The sequence below is a fragment of the Hydra viridissima genome, unplaced genomic scaffold (genome assembly GCF_058129835.1).
Source record: "Hydra viridissima isolate aposymbiotic clone 2 unplaced genomic scaffold, HvirCarnegie_v1 scaffold_11, whole genome shotgun sequence".
NCBI lineage: Eukaryota > Metazoa > Cnidaria > Hydrozoa > Anthoathecata > Hydridae > Hydra > Hydra viridissima.
The window spans coordinates 3,473,153-3,487,500 of NW_028324310.1; the positions used below are offsets into that span (position 1 = coordinate 3,473,153).

A 14,348-nucleotide genomic window follows, 5' to 3' on the forward strand; every position below is an offset into this window, starting at 1 on the left:
AAAAAAAAGCGAAATTAATATTTAAAGTGTCTTCCTTTGTTTTGTATAGCAAAGATAAGCTCGTTTATGCATTGATTCAACTAATTTCATGCATATCACGCGAGGTACTTTCAGCAAGTACTCATTAAAAAGTTGCTTTAAATGCTGAGTTGATTGAACTTCATGAAAAGTCAGTCGATTGTCGATCCAAGACCAAATATTTTCAATTGGGTTGAGATCTGGTGATCTAGGGCACCAGGGCATCACATTGAACTTTTTTTTCAAAAACTGTTTTTTGATTGAGTGTGCTGTATGAGCTGAAGCCCCGTCTTGTTGAAAGATGAATTGCTTGCTTCTGCCATACAAGTGTCTGATTGATGGAACTAAACACGTTTCCAATGTGTTCTCGTAGGTGTATTGATTAATTCGGCCTTGATACAGCTCACAGAAGCCTATACCTATGTGAGAAAAACATCCCCAGATGCCAACCGAACCTCCACCGCCTTGTCGACGATGTTGCAAAAACCTGTCTGATTATTTCTCCGTTGCAAATCATAGATTCTTCCCTTGCGGTTTACAACTTGAAAATTAGCTTCATCACTCCAAATAACTTTTGCCAATTGTTCTACAGACCAGCCCAGCCTTTCTTTGGACCACACTCGTCGTTTACGTTTTTCCGTGATTGAAAGAATAGGTTTTCTAGCAGCTATGTTCGTTCCAATACCTTTGTCCAACAATGTTCGTCTCACGAGCTCTCAGCTAACTTTTGGATTATTTTTTGACTCTTTGAAGATTTGTGCTAGCTTTTTGTAGCTGAGTCTGGGGTTTTCTCTGCTCATTCTGAATATACCATTTTTGTCACGGTTGCTGAGTTTGGATGGTCTCCCAGTATGCGGCATGTCGGAGACGTCCATGGTAAGTTCCCAGGTTTTGATGGTTTTTCTAACGCAATATTCAGAAATGTTATGTATTTCGCCTATTTGAACGTTTGTGTGATTTTTTGTCCACGCCATACATATAACTTGCCATTTGATGACACTAGAAACTGATTTTCGACCCATTTGCACGCAATTGAAAATAATATGAAATTTGCAATATTTCAAGTTGATTTTTAATGAATTAAAAGCTGTCTGATGATATTGTGATGAATTTTTTAATTGAAAAACTACTCAATTATTTGCTAATTAATTGATTAATCCGCTGTGAAAAAAAAATTCGCAGCGGATTTATCAATTAATTAGCAAATAATTGATCCTAAATAAAATCGTTTAAACTTTTTTGAAACCTCTTAGTTTGTATCACCTACCTTTTAATGAAATTTCTGAGTAAACGCTGATGAGTCAAAACCTACTTTTTTTTATTCTAATTAACAAATAACCTATTAACCAAACTGGAACAATAATTATTTTGATATCTGTTTCCAATAGATTTTTATTAAAAAAAAACCGAAGATTAGATCTGAAAATTCTGCAATCGTTTAAACTTTCGTGAATAGCTCTATGTATGTATGTGTGTATTTTTATACAAATGTTTTAAATCACAGTACGAAGTTTCTCATCAATGTACAGCTCATTTAATATAGCAAGATCCAGCTATAGAGATTTGCGTAAGTCAAAACTTTTCAAGTTATTTATTTAAATGTAGTGCTTTTTATTACTAAAAATAGCATAAAAGGAATTTAAAACATGATTCGTAAAGGTAGTGGTTATAAACTGTTGTTTAAGCTATAAATAAAAAAATACCCTTGAAGAAAGTTAGGGCATTTTAATCTAGATAATTAAAAACCTTAAGTTTGGTATTAACAAAAGGGAGAAAAAGTGTTTTCATGTTTTTCTATGAAATAGTTTTTCTTCAGTTTTGATTAGAATAAAACGTTTGCAAGATATAACTAGCATTAAGTAAGTGTTATTATTAAAATAGTATTAAATTAAGTGCTTGGCAGAGAGAATGATAAAAGTTCATGTTTTATTTCAAGAGATATTTGTGCAAATTAAATCAAAATTTCATGCAATAAATTAGTTATAAAAACTTTTCAAAATTAACCTGTCTTGAAAACAATCAGGGATTTGTAAGAGATAACTACTCTGACTGTAAAAAATTCGTTTCTCGTTAAGTAAATAAATGAGAAAATGAGATATGTAATGTTTTAGAGCTTCAATTTTATTTCTGTGACTAAACTAGCCACCTTAAGTGTGTCATTTATATTCATGTATAAATATACGGGCTGATCTCAGAGATCGGTGCCGGACTTAAAAGAGAGAATTGATAATAAACACAACATGGCGCTATGACTATGTGAAGAAACGTGCGAAAACCTTTTATTATTATCTTGTTCAACCCTGTTAATCGTTACAGATAAAATGACAGAAAGTAGTAAGGTTATTTCTCCTTCAATCTTGGATTTAACTGTAGATAGATTCGCTGCATTTCGGTCATGGATTGAGGAATGGCAGGATTATGTTATGTAATCAGATTTAGAAAAGAAACCAGCAGCATATCAAGCTGCTATGTTAAAATATACGTTTTCTTCAGAAACTCGAAGCATTTATGAATCATTAAACCTAACCGAAAACGAAAGGACAGATCCAGCTGTTATTTTGGAGAAAATGGAAGTGTTTGCCAAGGGTAATGTTAATGAGACTTTAGAAAGACAAATATTTCAAACGTTTTCAAGAAAATGGTGAATGTTTTGATGATTTCTTAACAGAAGTAAAATTGTTATGTAAAAACTACAATTTTTGTAAAACTGCAGTTTGTTTTGGCAGTTTATTAAGAGATAAAATTGTATCTGGGATAAGATGTGACAAAGTACAAGAAAAAGTGCTTTCTAAAAAGAATTTGACACTAGATAAAGCAGTGGAAATATGTCTTTCTTCAGAAAAAGCACAAGATGGTGTATCTGAACTACGAAATAACAACACTGACAGTGTAGACCGTATTGGACAGCAATTGTACAGGAAAAATAAATTTACTTTACCCACATGGAATACTAGCACTAAACAAGATGTTAAATTTAGTTCATTGAGATGTATATTCTGTTTAAAAAAGCATCCTTTTATTCAGGGATCATGTCCAGCATGGGGTAAGTAGTGTAGAGACTGTGGTATTATAAACCACTTCTCAAATAGTTCAGTTTGCCTAAAAACAAAAATCAAATATTCCTGATAGATATGTTGATCAGCAAAGTGACAACAAAAATTTGTCAAGCACGTAGCAGCATTTAGGTGCATTGTTTTTGGGTAGAGTAGGAGTAGATAATCCAGAAGGACCTTGGGAAATGCAATTTAAAGTGAACTATGGAAAAATAACATTTAAAGTTTACACAGGTGCAGAGGTAACAGTTATAGGAACTAATCACTTAAAAAAGTTTGGAGTTAAAATTAAACAATTACGTGTCACTAACAAACAATTAATAGGTCTTGATCATAAAGCACATGATTGTCTAGATTACTTTCAAAAATCATTTTCAATCAATGGTCAGCACAGTGAATTAGTTACTATATATGTTTGTAAGAATGTACAAACTACTTTATTGGGAAGACTTGCCTTACAAAAGTTTAACCAGGTTAAAAGAGACATTCCAGAAGGATTCACGTGTGCTACAATTACAAAAGCAACATGTAGCATTATAGAACAGTTTCCATCAGTATTTAAAAGATTAGGGACAATTAAAGGTGATCTCGTACATATTACAGTACAAGAAAATGCAACACCATACCACATTTGAGCGCCACGCCGAGTAGCATTTCAACTACTTGAACCATTGAAGAAAGAACTTGAACGAATGAAAGAAATGGGTGCTATCAAAATAGTGAATCAACCTACAGACTAGTGTCATGCAATAGTAGTCGTGAAAAAACCAAACGGACAGCTTCGTATCTGTATTGTTTTGACACAATTAAACAAAGATACAAAACGTGAATTCTATGAACTTTCGAGTGTAGATGATACATTGGCGCAACTAGGAAATGGGTGTAAATATATGGCTAAATTAGTTGCCAACTCAGGATATTGGCAGTTACCAATCGATGTTGAAAGTCAATTAAAATGTACCTTTACTACACCTTTTGGTCGTTTCTGCCCAACAAGGTATCCATTTGGGCTAACATCACGCCCAGAAACTTTTAGTAAAAAAAATGGATCATTTAATTGAAGGTCTTAAAGGAGTAGTAAAAAGTATGGATGATTTTTTAGTTTTTGGCAATACAGAAAATGAGTATAATGAAAACCTTGTAGCATTGCTGAGTAGATTAGCAGAACATGGAGTTACCCTTAATTTGGAAAAATGTTTATTTAATCAAACTGAAGTAGAATTTTTAGGTCAAAAAATTTCAGCAGAGGGAGTAAAACCATTGACTAAAAAAGTTGAAGCTAAACAAAATTTTCCAAGACCAACAAATATTACAGCTTAACGTAGCTTTCTTGATATGGCTCAGCAGTTATCAAAATTCAAGAGAGCCTTTAAGAAATTTTTTAAGTTCAAAATCAGCATGGTTTTGGAATGACAATTATTCAAAAGCATTCAATGATGTAAAAAATAGTTTGACTAATCCACCCATTTTGGCCCACTATGATGTTAAAAAACCTGTAAAAGTAAGAAAAGATGGAAGTTAGTTAACGGACTAAGTGTAGCTGTTTACCAGAGTCATGATGGTGTATACAAACCAATTGATTGTGCATCTAGATTTTTGACAATTACTGAGAAAAATTATTATCCAATCGAAATGGAAATGTTAGCTGTAGCATGGGGGTGCACACTCATGTCAAAATATTTGTATGGTCAACCAAACTTTATATTGGCAACAGATCATAAACCATTAATAAGTGAATTGTATTTTAATATGGGAATTTAATATGGAAACGCTTAAGAATGAATTGAAGACTTTCATTTACTGCAGAGCATGTTCCTGGCAACTTGATCACTGAAGCAGATGCAGTGTCTCGTGCTCCTGTATCTCAACCTACAAAGGAAGACGAGATAGCAGAAAATGATCTTAACATATATGTTAATTCAATAATAAAAAGTATGCCTGCTACAGAGAGTCGGTAAAATGAAATTAGGAAGAAAACTGGAGAAGATGAACTCTTGAAACAATTGGAAGAAAGCATAATTTCGGGATGGCCTAATAAAAAAAATACTGTCTAGCTAATAATCAGCCTTATTGGGATTTCAAAGATAAAATAATTTGAAATTGTGATTAATTATTTCGAAAATATGAGGCATGTATGAAATATCTCCTATCAAAGCCAAAAGAACATCTGTTATCTCCTGTAATTCCAACGCGACCATGGCAAAAACTGAGAACTCTTTTGTTTCAAAGGGCTAACAAAAAATTAATTATTGTTGATTACTAGAGCCTTTGGACTGAAGTGTTTCTGCTTTCAAGTACTAGATCAACTGATGTAATACAAGCATGCCAAGAATCATTTTCTAGAAATGGTATCCGAGAAGAATTAGTGTCAGATAATGGTACACAATATAGTTCGAAATTGATTCATCAATTCTCTCAAGAGTGGAAATTTAAACACATAACGAGTAGTCCACGCTATGCACAATCGAATGGTTTAGCAGAAGCCACTGTAAAATCAATAAAATTGTTGATAAAGAAATGTTGTATGTCAAATGAAGACATTTATAAAGGTATCTTAATATTACGTAATACTCAAATAAAATGTGGCTTATCTCCAGCAGAGTTTTTACATGGACGTCAACTGAGAGACAATTTACCCAGATTTCAAACTTAAAATAAGGAACAACTAAAAAAGTCAAAAGATTTAGTCAAAGAGAGAATTCAATCTAAAAAATACTATGATAAAAATATTGGTCATTTTGTACCACAGGTCTTTAGACAAGGTCAAAATGTTGCAATCCAAAATGAAGTAACTCGCGAATGGAGTCTTAGAGGTAAATAGTTAAATGTGTTGCCCCTAGATCATATGAAGTAAAATTGAATGATAATGGACATATCCTTCATCGAAATCAGATTCATCTTAGAAGAGTGTATGCAATACCTGCTCCTTGTTTGAGTTGGGATAATACAGCAATAATGCGCAGAAGCAATCTTAATCTTCTGGTTGATGAATACAGAAGGAACACAACGGTTTCACTTGATTTTGAGAGTGAGAAAATGATATCTACTCGCGGACAAACAATAAAGAATAAAGGAGTTATGAGCAGTTATGAGTTATTGACATTTATATTTCGGTTTTATAAGGGACAAGTGTCATATTAATATACATGTATAAATATACGGGCTGATCTTAGAGATCGGTGCCAGTCTTAAAAGAGAGAATAGATAATAAATACAATATTAAGTTTCAAAATTCATGATTTTTGGGTGAAAAAAGCCTATTTTTACAGTGCTTGTGTATTCGCAGTTTGAAAGATACCGGTTTAAATTATGTTGAACCCATGTACATGAAAGTTGCTTCAAATTAGTGATAGAACACTAATATTGGAACTTTGAGAAACATTATCTTTTTAAGTGACAGAACACTTTATAAATCTGTAAATGACAGGACACTTTTATACACTTCTGTCAATTATAGTTGTTATTTTACTCCAGTGCAGAGAGTATGAACAGAATGGCTAAAACCAAAAAAAAAGGAAAGAAATATTTCTTCTGAAGAGTTAAATTGACAAGTTGAATGACAATCAACTCACTTCTAACAAAACATTTTGGAGCATTATAATTTTTTAACGTCTGAAAATCCTAAGATCAAAGATAACACCCTTCTCTGCTGTGTATTCTTTCATGATTTCAAGCTCATTTGTGAGGATAATTGTCAGTGTTTCGTTAAAAAGGTCACTGCTATTTATGAAAAAGCTGTAATTCCAACATTCAGAGCGGATAAAGTACAGAAGAAAATGAGTGAACTGCTAGCCAAGCACAAAAAATTGATTTCTCTTCAAAAAAGGCAAAACACTTAAAGAAGTAAAAAAGAAAATAATTTTCAAAGACAATATTTTGCCTGTTCTTTTTGATGTGATACAATATTAAAGTGATGTGACACAAATATTAGAGAAAGATAAGAAAAGTGATGCGATACAAATATTAGAGAAAGATAAGAAAAGATCTCAGGAGGACAAGGCAGAAGATATCATTTTCATAAATGATTAAAGAAGTTGCAGGAAATATTACATTGGGAAGAAAGATAAAAGGTTCACTTATTCTGCTCAAAAAACTCAACAGGCAAGAGTAAGAATGTCTGGAGCAGATCATGACCAGAGTTATCAGTCTGAGTTGCAGGTTTCATCTTCAAGTGAAAGAGAAATATCTTTAAGAGCAAAAGCTGGATCAAACATGATTCTTCGTTATGATGGAAAGCTGGTCAAAGAGTATACTGATCGAAAGAAGCTCAAAAGAGAGCGCTAAGCATTGAGTGTAACTTGTGATGAAGAACATTTTTTGCTCGGAGTAGCTCCTGTCACTGATTCTGATCTTGTCATGCTGAGAAGATTATTGAGATTATAGAAGAAAACTCACTCAAAGAAGACACTAAAGGTCTAGTGTATTTGACACCACTGTGTCAAATACAGGTAAAGAAAAAGGAGTAAGTTCCAGATTTAACATCTATCTTGGAAGACCTGCTATGTATGTTGCTTGCAGACATCATGTCTATGAGTGTCATATTAGGAATGTTGCGAAGCTCTTCAGGACAACCCCAGGTCCAGATAATCAACGCTTCAAGAAACTGTTGGATGAGTTTTCTCTTATTCGGATTGATCAAAATAAATTTTGCAAATTCAAATATGGAGTAAATCAACAACTTGACAATGCTGCTACAGTATCCCTAGTAATCATCACAATGCCGTTGGATGATGACAAAATACCCACAGATGATTATTGGGAGCTAGCAGAAATTGTTTAATTCTATTTATCCCCAGAGATTGATCAACTGACAGTTCGACAACCTGTAGCAATTCATCATGCAAGGTTTATGGCACAGGCTATATATTGCATGAAGCTGTAAATTCTGAGCCAAATGACAGATATTGTTTCCAAAGCTTCTACAAAAAGAGAAGTTGAGGCCATCTCTGAGTTTGTAGCATTGTGTTATGCAAAGTGGTTCTTGTCTCAGACTATAATTTCTCCAAGTCATGACATAGAAGCAATCTGGGAGATGAAGTCATGCTTGAAGAGCAGACCTAATGTTGCAGCCAAATGTGTCGATAGCATTGCAAACCATACAAAGTATCTTTATTCAACTTTGATCCCATTTAATTTACTAGATCCTGGAGTGTAAGATGAGGAAAAGACCAAATTGCTGAAAGAATTCTAGTGATAAATGATACAAAGGAAAAGGATTCTCTGTCATTTATGTATAAGAAGGTTAATATATCAGGATTCATTGACAAAAAAGGAGAGAGGCCCGGGTTGTCTGCGTTTGTTGATTCAGAATCCATTTTGATATTTAACATCTTAAAAATGGATAGCCAGCAGTTTGAATAGATGAAGATTCCACCTAGGATGTGGAACAGATTGTCTGGCTACACAAAGTTCAAGGACTTTATCTCCAACATTCTTGTAACTAATGATTTTCCAGAGAGAATGTTAAGCTTATACAGGACTTTGTTGATAGAAGCCATGATAAAGAGCTGAGGAAAGATCTTCTCCTAGCAGTGGACCAGAAAAGAAAGGCTGGGAGACCCCAAGGGAGTGGTGGAAAAAAAAGAAAATGTTAATATGTTGTAGAAATAGTGGTTAAAAGATGTCTAGTGTAATATATAAACAAAGTTAAACATAAAACTAGTACTTTTTAACCGATTTTGGGTTTTCGTTGGTCTAATTAGGTGTGAAAAGGGTTCGGAAACTAATTCAGACCAATTTCATAACGATTAGATCAGTATTCTGTTTGATTTGGTCAACCGCGTCAAACCGCATAATAATTAAGTCAACTGTATATCTTTGAACTCACTTCAAACCTAACTAACGGTTTTATTCAAACTGCTCCTAATTTTTTTCTAACTAACCAGGGTTAATGTACATGGTTAAACATAATCTTATCCTGTATCTTTTAAACTGTGACTACACAAGCACTGTAAAAATAGGCGTTTTTCACCCAAAAATCCTGATTTTTGAACTATAAGGTGGCTTGTGTAGTCATAAAAAGAAAGTTAGAGCTCTAAAACCTTACAGGTCTCATTTTCTCACATATACGCAGCAGAAAAATGCTGGGAACAGTAAAAATAAAATGCGACCCTAAAAACGGGACACCCTAGTATATATGCATATGTATATATTTATATATATATTTTAATTCACAGAACAAAGCACCACATCAGTGTATAGTTTTGAGAATACAGCAAGAACCAACAAAATTAAATTGGGTAAGTCAAAACTTTTCAAGTTGTTTACTTAATTGTAGTGATTTTTATTACTAAAAGTAGTATGACGGAAACTTATAACGTGATTCATAAAAGCAGCGGTTATAAGCTGTTGATTAAAATATAAATAAAAAAGTTCCCAAATAAATTTGAAGCACCAAATTCTTGTGATTGAAAACATTTAATTTGATGTTAACAAATGGGATGAGTAATGTTTTTACGTTTTTCGTATAATTTTTTTCCATTCTGATTAGAATAAAACATTTGTAAGATAAAACTAGCCTTGAGTAACTAGTATTAAGTAATTATTGTTAAGTAAGTTGTATCAAAGGAAACGTTTTACAGAGAAAAAAACTCGTTTTTTAGGTTTTTTCTATAAAATATTTATAGAAACTGATATAAAAACTATATATATATATATATATATATATATATATATATATATATATATATATATATATATATATATATATATATATATATATATATATATATATATATATATATATAGATATATATAGATATATATATATATATAAACAGTATTGGACAAAACATTTGCAAACAAATAATGCTAATTTAGTTTTTTTATATAAAGATGCTGCCTTTTTTCAATTTAGAGAAATAACTAGGTAACTGTTTAGAGACAAAGTTCTTCAAGTTTTATACCTCACAAAGTTCATTATTTGTACACGAAAATTAATAAATTAATCAAAAGTATTAAATAAAATTGATTTCCTTCTGGACAAAACAAGTGCAACTCGACAAAATGTTGACCAAGCTGTATTTCGCTATCAATATTTCGTGGTGAATCCTTTGTTGTCAATCACAGCCTTGCATCTTGGAGGCATAGATTCGATCAGGTGATTAATAAAACTTTGTGGAATCGCTGCCCTGGCCTTTTAGATTTGTTCAAACAGTTGATCCTTATTACGAACACCTTCACGATTGATTCTGCGGTTGACGATCTCCCACAGGTTCTCAATAGGGTTGAGATCCGGAGATTGAGGCAGCCAATCCATCACCGATTGGTGCTTGTCTTGAAACCACTGCTTGCCTACTTTTGCAGCGTGTTTCGGATCGTTGTCTTGCTGAAAAACTCATTTTATTGGCATATTCCATTCAGCATGAGATAACATAACATCTTTCAGGATATTTTTATTCATGAAACGATCCACTATTCTATCGTTTCGATGTATTGGACCTAGACCGTTAGCAGAAAAGCACCCCCAGACCATTACATTGCCTTCCCCATGCTTCACGGTCTTATGGCAGTAACGTAAATTGAGGCGTTTTCCGGCCGGTCAACGTACACGGCAAATGTCATTGCTCCCAATAATGTTGAACTTCGATTCATCACTGAACAGGACAGTTCGCCATTTCTGCACATTCCAGTCAATATGAGATGTAGCAAACAGGAGTCTTTTCTTCTGGTTTTTTAGTTTATATATATTTATATATATGTATATATATATATATATATATATATATATATACATATATATATATATATATACACACCTTGTACAGAAGGTTTAAATGCACTTGTTTTTTTAGCGTGTATAATTCTTTTAAGAAATGATAACCCAATAAATTGATGGGATGTGGTCCGCATTTTTTATTTTTTTTTATACTAATGGTTTAATTTATCGATTTAGGGTAGAAAAAATATATAAGGATTCAATAAAAAAGGTGGAGGGTGATGAGAAAATTAACGGAGCAATTATGTCTTTTCAATTTTTTGTAATAAACATTGAAAGGACTTAAAAAGAATAAATATTTGCATCTTTATTCTTATTTTATTTCGCAAAAAAAAAAAACTGCGTCTACGATTTGATTCAACCTTCAACCATTTTCAAGTGATAAAACTTTGTCAAAAGATCATAGTTTCATGGGTAAAAGAGCTGTCTCACCAAAAATCAAATGGGAAGTCATTGGCATGCATAAAATGAAAATGAGCAATCGACAAATCGGCAAACACTTGAATATTTCTGAATTCAGCGTTCGTACAACATTAAAAAATTACTTATGGACTGGTAGTATCAATAATAAACCTCAAATTGAACGCCCAAAAAAACTGTCAGTTCGTGAAAAGCCTAAGTTGTCGTTAACCGATCGTCTAAAACAAAAAAAATGGTGTAAAGAGCGTTTAAATTATTCAGTGGAACAATGGAAAATGATTATCTTTAGCGATGAGTCGAAATTTGAAATTAATAACAGAAAAAACAAGAAATTTGTTCGTCGCAAAAATACGGAGAAATATTTAAAGCAACACATACAGAGCCGTATTCAAAAAGGTGGTGGCTCTGTTGGCATATGGGAATGCATAACAGGCTCAGGCGTTGGCTGTCATAAAAAATACGAAGAAAGATTGAACCAGTATGGGTATTGTGACATTTTGAAAAATTCGCTTATCCCTAGTTGCGATTTATTCCAAGCTGATCAAAACTGGTTATTTCAACAAGACGATGCTCCATGTCATACAGCACATTTAATTACCAATTACTTCGTCGAAAGTAATATTCGACTCATGACTTGGCCAGCACGATCACCTGACTTAAACCTAAAATTTATGGAGCTGGATGGATTATCAATTAACAAAAAAGCAAATAACTAGTCACGAAATGCTTAAAAAAGAACTTACAAAATTGTGGCTTGAAATACCAATCAAGATGATTGAAAATCTTATTGAATCAATGCCGAGCCGATTACAAGCATGTATCAAAAATAAACGGGGGTCATATTCCATATTAACATATTTCCATGACAAAAAATTAATAAGTGCGTTTAAACTTTGTTGCACTTTCTTCTTATCAATTTTTTGTTTTCTTGTGTTTGATAATTCATTTCAGAAAAGATTTTGTGTTTTGTTGTTTCAAAATTGTGTTTTTTTCTTAATTAATAATTGGCTACGAAAAAAAGACCCTGCATCTGATTTTCTCTTTGCACCAGTCCAAACTTACCATAACTTACAAAAATACAAGTGCGTTTAAACGTTCTGTACAAGGTGTGTATATATATATATATATATATAAAGAACATAAAGAAATTTCGTTTTACAGCTTCCCAATATGATATTAGCATAAGTAATCGGTTTAAAAATCAAAAATTAAAAATCGGGAAATGGGGTTACTCCGGACCTTTGAAGCTTGGGATTTTAAAAGTTGAAAATTCAACATCAAGGATTTTAAAATGACTGTTTAACTATGTAAAATAGCTGCTTAATTAAAAATTTTTTTAACTATTGATAAACTTCAAATATACATATAGTTAATGATAAAACTACAATGATTAATTATGAAGAATCAATTACTAATCTTGCTTATTTTGCTTAAATTATTGACAACTGTAAAAGTAAATCATATACAAATCATTGTCTCAAAAAATAATTCAAAAAATATTATGGTTTTGGGCATACAATGCAATCAATCGACAAGGAATTTTCCAAAAACTTTGAATGATACCAACGACCACAGCGTTCACAACCAGTCCAATTAATTAAAACTTCCTCTTCTTCTTCACTAATTTCATCGTTTTTGTAATTATCTTTTTTTCCACAGATGAAACGAAGATCAGTTTCAATATCTTCAATAACATTTAAAACTGCCCCAGATGCAATGTTCAACTTATTGCCACTGGGCTTTTTTGTTTTATATGCACCACGATGAGACATTAGAAAAGTTGTAACTGAATCGTTTAAAATAGATGCTATTGATGCACCAGGTTCCTTGTATTCAGGAATTCTTTTTAAAACCTTTATACGGTTTATTGGATTTAGTCCACATGTAATAAATCCAGAAACCAAATTCTGACACACTGTGTCTTGCAACTTAATTGATAAACTTTTTAATAGAGCTGGAAAATGTTCTTTAGGAAAGCATCCAGTTTTTCTGCTTTGTTTCTCCACTCATAAAGTGCATGATTCCAACAACGCTTCATTGGACCAAAAACAGATACATCTAATGGCTGCATTAAATGTGTGGCATTTGATGGCAACATAACGAAGTAAACATTATGCTCCTTAGCAAGTTTAATAATGTCTGGATTAAAATGAGAGGCCAAGTTATCTCCTAAAAGAAGCTTGGGTCCATGTAAATGTTGAACGTTTGGCAAGAAGCATGTTTCAAACCACTTGGAAAATGTCTCCATATCAAACCAACCTAATTTTGTGCAACTGTATTTTGTTCCCTGTGGCCCTCCTGTTAACCAACCTTAAAAAGATTAGATGCTCTATAAACTACCATAGGTGGTAGAAGTACTCCTGAAGCAGAGCTACACCACATAATTGATATTGAAGTTTTACTATGTTCTTGAACGTTTTCCACACGTCGCCTTCCTCTTCGAACTAAAACAAACTGTTTTCCAGGATCATATGAAAGGATTGTTTCATCAAAGTTAAATATGTTTCAAGGTTGAATATTACCAAGAGATTCATTAGTTTTTTTAAGTTCATCAAAAAAAATTATTCATCATTTCTACTCCTAACTTTGATCTCAATCGTTTAATGTTAGAAGCATTTCTGCCAGAAATATTGTTTCTTTTCATAAAAGAATTTAACCAGTCATTTCCAGGTATCTGCAAATTGCAACTGTTAAACTCATTACAATTTTTGAGGAAATCAAAAGCCATCATTCTGACTTCCCACCTTCCATTAGGAAAACCCCAATCAGCAACAGCTTCCAGCATTTAAGAAATGAGTACCTCATCTGCTTTTCTTAAAATTGTCTGGCCTCCAGCCTTCTTTAAAGTGGGTTTTACAATGTGATTATGCAATGTTGATTTTTTGACTTTATGCCTATCAGCAGCTTTTCGAATACTCATGCCTTTACTGTGATCTTCTATAGCTTTTTTCATATCTTCTTTAGAGCTTGTTCCATAAAACACTTTTAAGTTTAATTTACGCTTGTAGCTTCGCGCAATTGCTAAAAGAAACTGAAGTAGAATACAAAGTAATGCTCTGTCCGGAGTCACCCCGTTTGACGGTATATATATATATATATATATATATATATATATATATATATATATATATATATATATA

The 14,348-nt window shown here is 32.5% G+C and overlaps 1 protein-coding gene and 2 pseudogenes across 1 annotated transcript in view; 2 read left to right on the plus strand and 1 right to left on the minus strand.

The window, feature by feature from the left end:
• The window catches only part of LOC149881747 (uncharacterized), a 290,985-nt pseudogene that overhangs the window by 83,234 nt on the left and 193,403 nt on the right, over positions 1-14,348 (plus strand).
• Positions 1-14,348, plus strand: part of LOC149881751 (uncharacterized) — a 61,963-nt gene that overhangs the window by 38,449 nt on the left and 9,166 nt on the right. The window contains exons 10-11 of the mRNA XM_090065969.1: positions 1,523-1,585; positions 9,248-9,310. Of these exons, the coding sequence (XP_089922095.1) occupies positions 1,523-1,585; positions 9,248-9,310 (126 nt within the window). The remainder of the gene's footprint in view (positions 1-1,522; positions 1,586-9,247; positions 9,311-14,348) is intronic.
• On the minus strand, positions 12,708-13,456 carry LOC149881752 (uncharacterized; annotated as a pseudogene).